This window comes from Amphibalanus amphitrite, unplaced genomic scaffold (assembly GCF_019059575.1).
Source record: "Amphibalanus amphitrite isolate SeventyFive unplaced genomic scaffold, NRLGWU_Aamphi_draft 000028F_arrow, whole genome shotgun sequence".
Lineage (NCBI taxonomy): Eukaryota > Metazoa > Arthropoda > Thecostraca > Balanomorpha > Balanidae > Amphibalanus > Amphibalanus amphitrite.
Genome location: NW_024881524.1, coordinates 1,677,580 through 1,690,592, shown reverse-complemented (window position 1 = coordinate 1,690,592; position 13,013 = coordinate 1,677,580). Strand labels below are relative to the sequence as shown.

At 47.5% G+C, this 13,013-nt stretch overlaps 1 protein-coding gene across 1 annotated transcript; it reads left to right on the top strand.

Annotated features, from left to right (window-relative positions):
• Positions 1-288: 288 nt before the first annotated feature.
• Positions 289-11,524, top strand: LOC122365754. The gene is made up of 4 exons (XM_043337242.1): positions 289-552; positions 9,350-9,498; positions 9,945-10,152; positions 10,565-11,524. Exons 2-4 carry the CDS (start codon positions 9,441-9,443, stop codon positions 11,289-11,291), a joined length of 993 nt encoding a protein of 330 aa, XP_043193177.1. The 5' UTR covers positions 289-552; positions 9,350-9,440; the 3' UTR covers positions 11,292-11,524.
• Positions 11,525-13,013: the final 1,489 nt, after the last annotated feature.

Here is a 13,013-nt window from a genome sequence, read left to right as displayed (position 1 = left end):
CGGATACGCTGCGGTATCAATTGATTTTCGGTGACCCAGACTCCAACTCCAGCTCCGGCTTCCAAAGTCGCCGTCGACTCCGACTCTGACTCCGGCCACAACTGTCAACTCCACCCGACTCTGACTCTGACTCTGTAACCCTGGTGCGAACCACAGCTCAGGTCCAGTGGTCTGAGTCAATGCCCGGCCAATCAGCAAGCTGCATTGTCGTGTGACGTCATTTGTGTTCTAGCCATGCCGGTCCGCCACGAAGATGAAATAGCTCGACCTTGCAGGAAAACCGTTAGGAAAGCCGTTGACTTCAGTTGCCGGAAGTGTGCCCACGTGGGTGCGTGTGGTGTGAGCGGGGAGAGGAACTTATTTGAATTAACGCGCTTTTAATGTCGCCAAACGTTGTTTAAAGTGTAGATTTATTTCAAGTAATAGTGCTTTAACGATAAACTTCAGATATTATTTGTAGTTTGCTCAGCATGCGTATTTAAACAACGAGGCGCCCTGCACTCGGCGAAATTTTGAAGTAGGACAAGATAGCAACGCACCATGGAGACGGAGGTAAGTTTTTATGTCATTAAGCTGCAGAATAACTTTACCTAAGTAAGTAGCAATAATCACCGGTTGATGGAACATTGTTGAAATGTGAGTAATTCCTTACGGTGAATGGAGTCACGGACCCATGAGCCTTACGATAAGTTTTCATTAGATTTCGCCATACATTTCGTGCCCAAATGTTTTGGAATTTATTGTTGCATATAAAATAAAGAATGACATGCATGTATTGTTAATTTGCGTCACGTGGTTAACAACTGCAATTATGACTCTGTTGGAGAGTGTATTTTGATCCCATAAGGTGTATGATTCCGAGAATCATTTGACAATATCTGGTATAAAGACTGATTGAAAAGGAGACGTCATCGTCAATAGATAAAATTGTAGCTGCAAGGGTGAAGACACATGTAAGCTACATTTAAAGTCTCGTTGCAGTCTGGCTAATCGTTCCTATAAGCTTCAGAAGCAGAACATACCCATGGGTGTTGGGTATGTTGGTTAGTTGTACCATAATATTGGTCTCAAGATAAGGGCCCAGGCGACATGTTTTTCTGATGCGATGAATATACCCTTTATACCCTCGCCGCAGCTCGGTTCGAGTGCATCCCTCACCCCTGCACACAACCCAATCCCCGCACTCGAATATTACCGGTATTTCTTATATAGGAGACCAATAGTACCGGTAATATTGATATTAGCTGAGGTATGACGCTAACAGCCAACAGGAACAGGCTCTGAGCCGGTATAGAAAAACCATCCCAAGAGTCATTTGACACCGTTGAGGTGACACCTACGAGGGGTGTTTTTTGAAGCGTACCAAAAACGCGCAGTTTCCAGGAGTCCGATTACACCCGGAATCAGACACCCCCCGAGGTAATCTGACTCTGATTGGGAGAGTATTTTATACCACATGTCGTCAAATGATTCCCGGAATCATACACCGTGTGGGATCAAAATACACCCTCAAAATCCGATTACTCCCTGAAGTGACTCCTAAAAGGGGTGTTTTTTGAAGCGTACCAAAAACGCGCAGTTTCCAGGAGTCAGATTACACCCGGAATCAGACACTTCCTAGAGTATTATGACTCTGATTTGGGGTGTATTTTTATTCCATAAGGCGTATGATTCCGGGAATCATTTGACGCCGTACGGTATAAAAATACACCCTCAACCAGTGTCATAATACCCTAGAAAGTGTCTGATTCCGGGTGTAATCGGACTCCAGAAAACTGCGCGTTTTTGGTACGCTTCAAAAAACACCCCTTTTAGGTGTCATTATTTTTTTCAGTGTAGGGTATTTTGGGAGTACCTACATCGTACTTGAGATATAAGCTGCACCTAAATATTACAGTCAAAATTAATGCATGCTCTAAGACATACGCTCGCAATAGGCCAATATGGGCTTACCTGACCCGGTGGCTATCGCCTATAGCTGGAGAAAAAAGTGTAATGTAATTGCTAAAAGCACAACAATTTTTCAGTCTCTTCCACTGCTTAGTGTTTGAGCATATGGTGTGTGCAAATGTCAGGCAATGTCAATTTTGGATCAAATTTGTCCTCGTTGGACTCTACTTCATCGGGCTGATAAAAAGGTGGACGGATATGATAGGCACTAGGCAGTGATTGTATCGTGCTGCTAACACATCGCTGTCAACCATCTCGTAACAAGGATCGCAAATGACTGCCCCTGTCACTCTGTCAGCTGCTATGATCCGGAAACATGGTAGTTAGGTTTAGTCGGGAACACATCGACTTTGACTTTGATTGGTGACCCAGTGGGCATTGTTGTCATTGATCTATCGTCGACTGATTTCGATGTGCAGGTGAAAGGAACAAAATTCGAGAATGCTCTGTCTACGGTTGTGTCGAATACAACTTTTTTATCACCCAGTATCATCAGCCTAAAAAAGCACTGCACCAGTACCGGCCTAACGGTCCATCCCTGACGAACCCGCTGGCCAGAGCCGTTGTTGCTATCTACGCAGCGCATGGCCGTGCAGTGTGCACCGGTGCAGTGGGGACGAGATACATGCACTGTGGGGGCGTCACCGGCCGTTTCTGGTGCAACATGGCGGCCAACCCGGCTCATGCGGCGCGCCACACCCGCCACCCATACGTGGCGCCGACTGGTGCGCGGCGTATACGTTGCACCTGCTTCTAATCCTAGGCTAGACTCATACCTACCACGGCCAACTACGTAACTGACATGAAAAAAAATGTTATACTGTCGGCGGGTATAGCGCCATTAAGGGTAATATTTGATTAGGCCAGTACGCAGTTGCAAACATCTGGTTGATTGTTGGATTAACCCTCGCCAGACCTAGTGGTTTTCTACATACGTGCCGGCCGAAGGGGAGAGGGGGGGGGGGTACGACCCCCCCTCGCCGTTTCGCCCCTGGTGGAGCTAGCGCGTCGCGGAAAAAAACGAGTGCATGCGCCGTTACGAGGAGCAGAGATTGATACCCAATTTTAAACCTCGCCGGCACATGGGGGGGGGGGGGTGATGCAACCCCCCTAAGGTTTTTCGCGAATAACTCGCGTAAAAAGCGGTCGATCGCGACAAAACTTTCAGTACCCTCGCATTGATCAATTTTACACCTACCCTAAAAATTTCATGACCCTGACCCAAATGACCTTTGACCTGTGACCTCTTTTCCGAGACCATGTTTGGCCAGAATCGCGATTCGGCGTATGTCGGCTCGCATTAGTCGCGCGTTTGCAAGCTTTTCGTGGTTTCAAACGCTCAAACATGTGATTTGATGTTGCTCCCATACATTAGGGTAGGTGTCAAGGTCACCTGAAGATCAGGTCAGGTCATTGACCTATGGTGACCTCGGTTTACTTTTTCGAGTTTTACATGTTTTTAGGCTAGTTTATGGAGGTGAATTCGAGTTTAGCAACCATTTGAACATTTACGAAGTAGTTTTGGTGCCTTCGTAACATGTTACGAAGCTGTCAGAGGCGGATGACAGGTACTACGAATACCCGTCACGACCCCTACCGGTTGACCTGACCTGACCTGACCCGACCTGGTCTAAATGCTTAAAGATATCATCTCTGATCAAAACTAACACGATATTCGTGATCAGCACCCCGTAAAACCCCTTAGCAGCCAGCTTTACGACTTTCTAACAGGTCCTGATTTTCCCGATTTTTGGGTCATTGACCTGACCTGAAAGGTCACCCGATGACCTACGACTTTAAAATTGGGTATCATCGGCTTCCTCTCGTGGCGGGCAACACGCTCGTTTTTTTCTGCGAAGCTCTAGCTCGATCAGGGGCCAAACGCGATGGGGGGGGGGGGGGGTCGTACCAACCAACCATGGGGGGTCCTTGTGCCGTCGAAGGACGCAAAATGGCCTGTGCCGGCGAGGGTTAAGGTCCTAGGTCAACCGGTGACCTCTGAGGTCAGGTCAAGTGCCCCAAGGTACGGTTCCTTTTTTGGTGAATAACTTCGCAAAAGACGGCCGCAGAGCCGCGATTTTGGCAGCATCGTGTTCGCCTCGCTCAGGCGCGTCGAATGATATGCCTACTTTTCCTCAGCGCTCTAGCATGTTTGTACCTAAAGTTATGGTAAAAAGACTGTTGGAGATGTTTCGTGACCTGAGATGACCTCAGGGGCATAAAGGGGTCACAGGTGGAATTTTCTGGTTCACTGTGTCATGTTTAGTGCTTACCTGTGTCACGGTATTTGAATGAGTTTTCCGCCAAAAGAAGAGCATTTCAATTTTCTTCCAATGACTTATACCTAATGGAGAGGTCGCAAAATTGACCTGACATTAGCTCACCGACGTAAAACTTTGAGATATACGAATTGTTCATACTGATTTCCTCATGCAAAAGCTCGAGTTTCAAACTTCTGGGATGTAAACTGTAGGAATGACAGTCACATTTTTTTAGATGCATGGTTACTTTAATTGACCTGGTGACCTGACCTTAGGTGACCTGGAGTCAGATTTTAGCACACGATGCGAAATTGAGGTATCATAAGCTATACCAAGCTTTGCTGCGATGCGCGCCGCTGTTTTGCTTACGCGCGCAAAAAAAAAAAATGGCGGGTGTGGTCAAAAACGCCCCCTCCCCCGCTCGGGCGAAGGCTGATCCTGAAGTATAATATTTGGTCTTCGCGGCCCTCAATGTGGTCCCCAGTAACTTCAGACTCGTGGTTACGCGCCTTTAAAATTATACATAAAACATGCATCACACGATCCTAGTATGGTTGGATTAGGCAACCAACGCTGCATCGGTAATTTTCGATAACATACCTTTTATTCGATGTTATAACGCATTCCTTTAGTGACCCGTAATCGGTAAAAAAATGCGACATTTGACCTAACCTTTGACGTCATCAATTGCGCCTAGGTCAACGAAATTTGGCCATAAGGCAGTTCACCGTTGGGGCTATCGAACACCGTTTGAATTTTTAATTAAAATCGGACGGCAACTTTCCAAGATCTTAGGGGAGGGGAGGGGGGCGAAACGCCCCCCCCCCCACGGGTGATAGGATCCACCAATTGCTCAACGGGGCGCGGGTTTATCATGATCTTGATTGCCTATGTTTGAAAAGTATTGATCATTGAATAGATAGCAATTAATGATCTCTTCTTAACCCTCGCCGGGCGAGGGGAGCGGTGCCACCCCCCATAAGAGGGATAGGGGTTTTTCGCGATAGTTCCGAACACGCTGGCGATAGAGAGCTGAAACTTGACATACCTGACCTTGGATTCAAGCCAGATCTTTTGACACCAACCGCGTTTTCGGGTCAGGTCAGGTCACTGACCTATGATGTCATAAGTGAACCTCTGCACGGTCTTCAGATGTCGCAGCTTCGCAACGCCCTCACTGCCAGAGGAGCTTTCACAGGGAAATGAAACTTGCAGGATCTAGTATTTATTACGAGTCTCACAACTTGTATATCTCGAATTTTTCCTAAAGGTCATATGAGGTCAGGTCATTTTCGTGACCTCACGAAAGTCAATGGGGAAAAATGAAAACTGCTATTCTGGCCTCGGGAACGATCTCCAACTATCTCAAGCACACAGAATCGTGATTTGATGCACTCCTTGCAAGGTTAGATGCGTCACTTTTGCAATGTTCACCCTGCGTGACGTCATTTATGACGTCATGAAGGTCATATTAGTTTTTCATCAATAACTCCCGATCAACTTTAGCCAGCGAGTCGGGAAAGCCACCAATGGACTCCGGAAGACCTGCCGAATCGAATGATCGACATGAACTCTTTCGACCAACTTCGTGACCTGGGGGCGCTGACCTGACCGTGACCTGAGGTCAACACCCTAAGTTGACCTGACCCAAACAAAAGCATATCATTCGACGCGCCTGAGGGAGGCGAACACGATGCTGCCAAAATCACGGCTCTGCGGCCGTTTGTGCGAAGTTATTCACCAAAAACTGAACAGTACCTTGAAGCACTTGACCTGACCTCAGAGGTCACCGGCTGACCTAGGACTTTAAAATCGGGTACCAATCTCTGCGTCTCGTAACGGCACATACGCTCGTTTTTTCCGCGACGCGCTAGCTCCACCAGGGGCGATATGGGGAAGGGGGGTCGTACCCCCCCCCCCCTCGGCCGGCGCGTATGCAGAAAACCAATAGGTCCGGCGAGGGTTAAATAGAGGGCGATGCAATGGCTGTTACCTACCTGTAGCTTTCCTTACACATATTTTGACATTCCTGTCTTTTTTGTGCCTGACAACTTGCAAACGGTCGCCGCCGCCGCTGCTGCGCACACAGCCGCTATTTGAGTTCGGAAGTGGCCAAAATGCGATAACTCGTTAACCAGTTGACATTTTGCCAAGGAATTTTTATTGTATGTGAAGTCAACCGTAAGGTCACATATGGGAACGTATGAGCATCCATGCTGATACATCATTGCCGTAAAAAATATTTTTGCTTGTAATTCGCGGATGACGGGTATATCCCATAACGTGGGTGACTCGGGAGGGGATTCTGCATAGCTTCTCTGCTGTCTTCGAAACTACTCGTTCAATGCTTAACCCGCGCGGGGCTGGGGTCTCCAGCCGAACGCGCGGGGCTGGGGGGGGGGGGGTAAATTTTACCCCCCCTGTTATCTCCCGAACTAATGGTCCGATTTGGAAAAATCAAACGCCAATCGAAAGATCTCATCACGAACTACTAAAAACATGTACTTAATTTAAGGTTTGAGGTCAAGGTCAAGGTCAGGTCAAGGGTACAAATTGCAAGTTTCTACAGTATCGGCCTTGCACCGTAGTTGCCGAAGAATGGAGTCATCGACTAAGACTGATTGCCCAAAACGTGTTCTTAGGCTACCAAGACAATATTCGTTGCATACAATATCATTCAGTGGTCAAGGTCAAGGTCAGGTCAGGTCAGGTCAGGTCACCAAAAAACAAAATATGGAAAAGGGCATGTGCGACACATGTTTTATGGGTCATTTTACTCATAGAATTCAATAGGCACACTCAATTAGTGATATGGACCACCTCTGGATGAATTTCAGGTCGAGGTCAGGTCAAGGTCAGGTCAAGTGAGGTCAAATTTTGAAGTTGGTTGTTAAGGCCTAAAAAGGTGTCTATCTGATGCAGTTTTTCACGGCGAATCGAATGGTGCTATTTTTTTTTTTTAATTTATTTAGAAGCCAAACAACTGAGGACGAACGCATCTCATAACAAAACACAGGAAACGATGAGCACACAAACTGTTTCCCGAGCTATTTTTGTTTCCGTACGAGGTCTAGAACTTCCAAAAAAATGACTTTTCAAATTTTTTGTGTGTCGTGACGTCATAAAATCTTGAATAACTCCCACATTTGTGAACCGATTCTTCTAAAAATTGGTATGTAGGTGCACATAGACCACTTCTCTGACATATATTCCGGTTTTTTCGATACACTCAAAATTTTGGATTTTATAATTATTTTTCCAAAAAAGTCAGTTTTTTGAAAAAATTTGGGCCAAAATCCAAAATTTTCAAAAAACCGAGATAGCCATTTGATAGACCAAGTAAAATTACGTATAACCTTTTTTGTTACGTCTTGATTCCTTTAAAAATGAAGATGTTAGCGGCGTTTGAACTTTTGCCGTTTTTGAGGCGAAAATGGCGAACATGACGTCACTAAAACGTCAATTTCTCAAAAATTTTCCGACGGATTTCGCTCAAATTTTCAGGGAACGTGTCAAATGATGTAAGAAAAGGTACTGAAAGTTTGGCGGCGCTGCGCGCCGCCGTTTTTGAGATATTGCAAAAATTCGCGAGGGGGGGTAAAATTTACCCCCCCCCCCCCCAGCCCCGCGCGGGTTAAAGTTCAAACGGCTTCTGATAGGAATAGCTGACAAGCGAAACCTAACTTTGTCACAAAAGGTCATGGAAAGGTCATGGGTCACAAAAGGTCATGGAAAAGGTCATGGAAGGAAATGTATACATTTTTAAGGTCATGCGACACATCTTTAATGGTCCATTTCGGCAAAAGCATCTAAAAATGATGTCATCTGGGTCGTCCGATTCGAAACTATTTCCATTCGACAAATGATGGTCAGGTCACGGCGATGTCAAAAAGGTCAAATTTTGAAGTTGAACATTCTCAACAAAAAAGATGTGCATCGGATGCAATTTGAGCTCTGGAACACGATGATGCTATTCGTTTTGGTTTTCGATGTCAAGAACGTACTGAAATTGCCTTTGCAATATCGAAAATTGTGATTAACCAACTACGGTAAAATGCAAAAGCCGATAACATTGCCATTTCTGAAGATATCTGACTGAAACTTTCCAAAAGCAATGCAAATGTTACATAATACAAAAGCCAATAAGGTTCATTCTGGTCGATGGCTGCTCCCCAAAACTCTGAATGTTATCAACCATATCGGACATTCTTACGATGTTCTGTTGGCTGGATGTCTTTTTGCTTTATTGAATTTGATCAGACTACATTCAGTTAAGACGACGTACATTTATTGGTCACCAGAAAGTATACTCACAAGTCAATCGACAATCGACAACCAACAAATGCAAGACACGAGCGTCGAGCACCCCTCAGCACAAGCAACTGCCGGGGGCGATTAGACGGACCGCGCTCCTCTCTCGCAGCTGATTGGTCAGCTGCCGAACCGCACGGACGTAACCTGCACGGCCGCCGCCCGGCCGACCTGACCGGGGTCGGCCGGGCGGCGACCTAGCGTCACAAGAACTGCAATAACTTTTGCCGGCAGTGTGATGCCGACCTAATTTTTTCAGCAAATGAATCAAAATTGTACGATATATGTTATGGACGTTGTCTCGATGTGAAGCACGCTGTGCGTTTTTTGGTAGGCCTATGTAAATATTGAAATCCTCAAGCCCTTCTGCTTTGTGCAAGTGTGCAACAATTAGCTTACAATAACTGAGTGGGAAGTTTCTTAGATGCACTTTTGTTACCAATGGATTCCGCACATTTTCCCCTTTCAGCTGATATCTTACTTACGCATTTTCAAGCAAAGAATATGACCGGAGACTCGTCAACATTTACATGAAAATCGCAGCACAAGTTCGGTCTCACGGAGCAAAACAAAACGGTGTACTTTGGGAGCCCACCAATCTGTGCCAGAATGAGTAATATTTTTTCTGGGTGATATTTTATACAGCGTGATCAATTTACGACCAGAAAATGTGTGAAAATCACGCTTTAAAATTTGTCGAAAATTAGGGTATTGGCCACTTCTGAACCAGGATAGCGGCTGTGTGCTGCGTGGGTAGGGGAAGGGGTGAGGGTGGGGGATGTGCTCCGCCCTGCAGCGTTAGCGATCCTCCCCCCTCCCTTTTGCAGCTATACATAGGTATGTAGTCAATGACAAGGCCATCGGCGCAGCCATGGTCCCAGTGCTGCGGACCTCGTCAGGCAGTAAACACCACGCGCCATGGGTCTCCCGTCTGTCTCTGTGGGCGCCATCGTCGCTGCACTGCTTCTGGTTTCAGGTGAGATCCCCCGGCACAGAACTGACGTCTAGGCAGATGTACCACTAAATATGCTCAAATTTATATGCTGGAAAAAGTTATTGGATAATGTATTGCGTGCGCACGTGCAGGGTGCCGCTTCTAGATCTCGAGAACGGCTGGGCCGATTGTGCTCAAATTTGGCACATCGCTAGAGACCGATTAGTAAGGTGCCGTGCACAAGTCAGTTGGAGGTACCCCCTCGCAATTTCGCACGTGCAAGGCCCACCCTCTCGCTCGCTCCGTTAGTCGCCGCAAAAGGCGTTATACTGGTTATAGGTATGGAATTATGCATGCATAACAGAACTGTGCACATGGATGCCACTCGGAACAAAAAAAAAAACGAAAAAAAACAAAAAACACATAAGCCGCGAAAACGCAGAAACCGAAACCCAAGCCCTGACTGGACAACTTCGCTCTGCGGACAGGTGCCGCTGCCTCGATGTTTGTCACCGACCAGATCCAGCCGACGTTCTCGCTCCTGAAGTCGAGGGGGTGTCTGCCGGATGACTTCAACAACTCGGCCTCTAAACCCGCCGCTCCCAACTGCATGAATCTGGTCAGCGACGGTGATCTTCCAAAGACATGTGAGGGCGTTCCTCGCCTCTCGCTGTTTTACGTCTGCTACGCTAAAAGGCCAGCAGAACACTAATACGGCGTTTGGACTGGTGCCATTTGTTTACTGGTGCGTGCATACTGCAGTGTTGCAGTTGCCAACCAGCGCAGGGCGATGGTCCAATCATGACACATATAGGGCGGGGAGGGGGAAGCGTTTTAGTCCTCCATCTAACTCAGCTTCTGCGCACCACGTACCGACAGGCGGCACTGGAAGTTTGGTTGCTGTTGCCGCCTTTTACGCAGGCTACTTGTAAAAAAAAAGGAGTTCTGTTAAAGATCGTTGCCGCCTTTTACGAGGACCAATGTGCTCCCTTTACTGTACATGGAGGGTGACCAGAGAAGCCTGTGCTTCACTATAGACAAAGCTAGAGTGATGGAAACATGTAAAAAAACGTAATGTTTCACATTGGAACGCCCCTTTGTTCCGCAGCCAGGGGATGCTGGGCGATACACCCACCCCGCCGACGGGCGATAAACTGGAAGAGGCCATCGCGTTCCTGCTCGCCCAGATGAAGGGCCGCAAATCCAAGTACACCAGTGACGCCGGCTGGATCATCAAAGCCTACCAGATCATGGACGAGTGTGCGGCGCAGCGCGCGGCGGGCCTGTCGCTGCCGCGGGCTGCCGTCTACAGTCTGACTCTGCACTGCCTGCGCTGGTCGTGGTTCGTCGACTGTGACCGGCAACAGGAGGAGCGTGGCGAGCTGGACGCGGCCGGCGCCAGACGCCGAGCCGCCTTCCTCTGCGGTCAGTGTCCGCTCAGCCCGGCCTCCCTGCGGGCCGTCCTGGAGAGCGCCACCAGTCGCACCCTGCAACAGTGTGACACGGGCGATCCGGCCGAGGAAGACCCCCACCAGAGGTACGCCGATGGTGTTGCGAAGGTTATCAGCCTTCTAGAGGACTTTCAGAGCGGCAACAAGCTCAAGTATGACGAACTGCAGAGCGCCGTCACCAACGAGCTCTCTGGTGCCAACAGCGAGATGGCCGAGAAGCTGATGAAGGTTTTATTCTTGTGCGAGTCCACCAAGACGAGCGAGGACTTCGTCAAGGCTGGGCGGAGATCGGCGTGCTCAGCTGCATTTATCAGGAGGCCAACAAGGTGGCTGCCGCGTTTCCTGATCAGTGTAAACTGTCCACCTGAGCAGGGGACGGTGTAATCTGTTCGCCTGAGTCGGGAGCAGAAGGCCAAGATGGCTGGGGCTGGGTACTGGGAGACGGGGTATCATGACTTCAGGCTGCTTTTCCGCCCGGAGAAGGGATTGTATTGCCACCTGCTGCCGTTATTTTAACCTTTAAGCGTCACAAAGTGAATAAAACTAAGTTTACATTTTAATCTGCTGTTTTACCTTTTGGCAGGGTGTTTCTAATCTAATTTAAACAGCGCGTAATGTTTTTGTTTTTTGCGTTTTTTTTGGGGGGGATTTAGTTTATTTGCATCTTAATCTTTTTGATGCCTCCTGGTTTATCCAGCGTTCCTCAAATTTCCTTCCAAATTGTCCGGCGACGATGCATGGGCGGCTCCAAATACAGCCGCCCACAGCCCCATACAATGGGACGTCTGCAGATAAGGCAGGGTGTCGTTTTGCCCTTAGGTCGCAAATGGCGGCGAGTTGTCTCAGTGACTCAGATAAGCCGCACGTGAAAGAACAGCGAGCTAAGATAGACCTGCTGATGCTACTGATGGAAACACTGCAGGGATGAATTGGTACAGCGACAACAGCTGCTGAGTGCATCAGATAGCGCAATTGGAAAGTAAGCATTGATAAACCGTTTGCTGACAACCGTAGTGTATAAATATTCAGGTAGTTATTATAAGCTCCACAAACAAATTTTTATCAAAAACACATGGATGTATCATGCCGCTCAGCTTTCACGTTTTATTTTCGCACAAATTCATCGGATGCTACAAAGTTGTTGAACAGACGCTGAACATCGGCACGACATACTAAACCCACACGGCATCTTCCAAGTCACCCTCCAAATTACCCACCACCCTTCCCTTTCAGGCCCCCGCACCCTTCTGCAGCATCCGGAGGATAATTATGTCGAGTGCCTCTCGCTCCTTCACAAAGCCGAGCTTAACGGACGTCATTTGGGTCGTATTCTGCAGTAAATCGGCGGCAAATTAGACCGTAAGGGTGTGATAAAAGCGTCGTCATTTGCTGTTCCCCTCAACGGCTCAAGTTAGAACTTGTCGTTCATCCAATATTATTCACTCAGGATTAATGTCATAAATGGCGTTAATAGCAAATAACATGCCGTAATTATTTTCCTATTTCGAGATTGCGCAAAGGATTTTCTTGAATGTCTCTTACAACTAATAAGTTGTAATCAGTGAACAGTTCCGATTGTAATGTACCCCTACCCTACTCAAGAAAATACATATGTATGTACTTACGCACCAACCAACCGTGGCATCTTCACTGCTTCGTACACTTAAATACAACATATGCAATATGCATAATAACGTAAACAAATGCCCGATTAAACAATTAAAAAACTACCATTTATTTCATTCCTAAAGAAGCTATACCGACATATGTTACATTTGTGCATGACATTTGACAGCATTCGCGCCACATCACAACCCCTAATGCCGTGGGCAGCAGATGTCTCCCGATACGCTTCACACACAGACAGCACTGAGCGATGGGAGGCATCCGTCACCATTGGTAATCTCCTGATAAGTAATGGGCTCGGTCGGGAGAGAGCCAGCTATGACTCAGTGGACTTCCACGAGGGGCGTCCAGAGATGAGCCCGAGGGTAGATAAGGGCGTAATGACGCACAGATGGAGGCGAAAATGTAGCTGAAATGACCCAATCGGACTAAGCAAAGAGAGGAGTTGGTTGTTTGGGATTGAGACATGTTGTCTGTTGC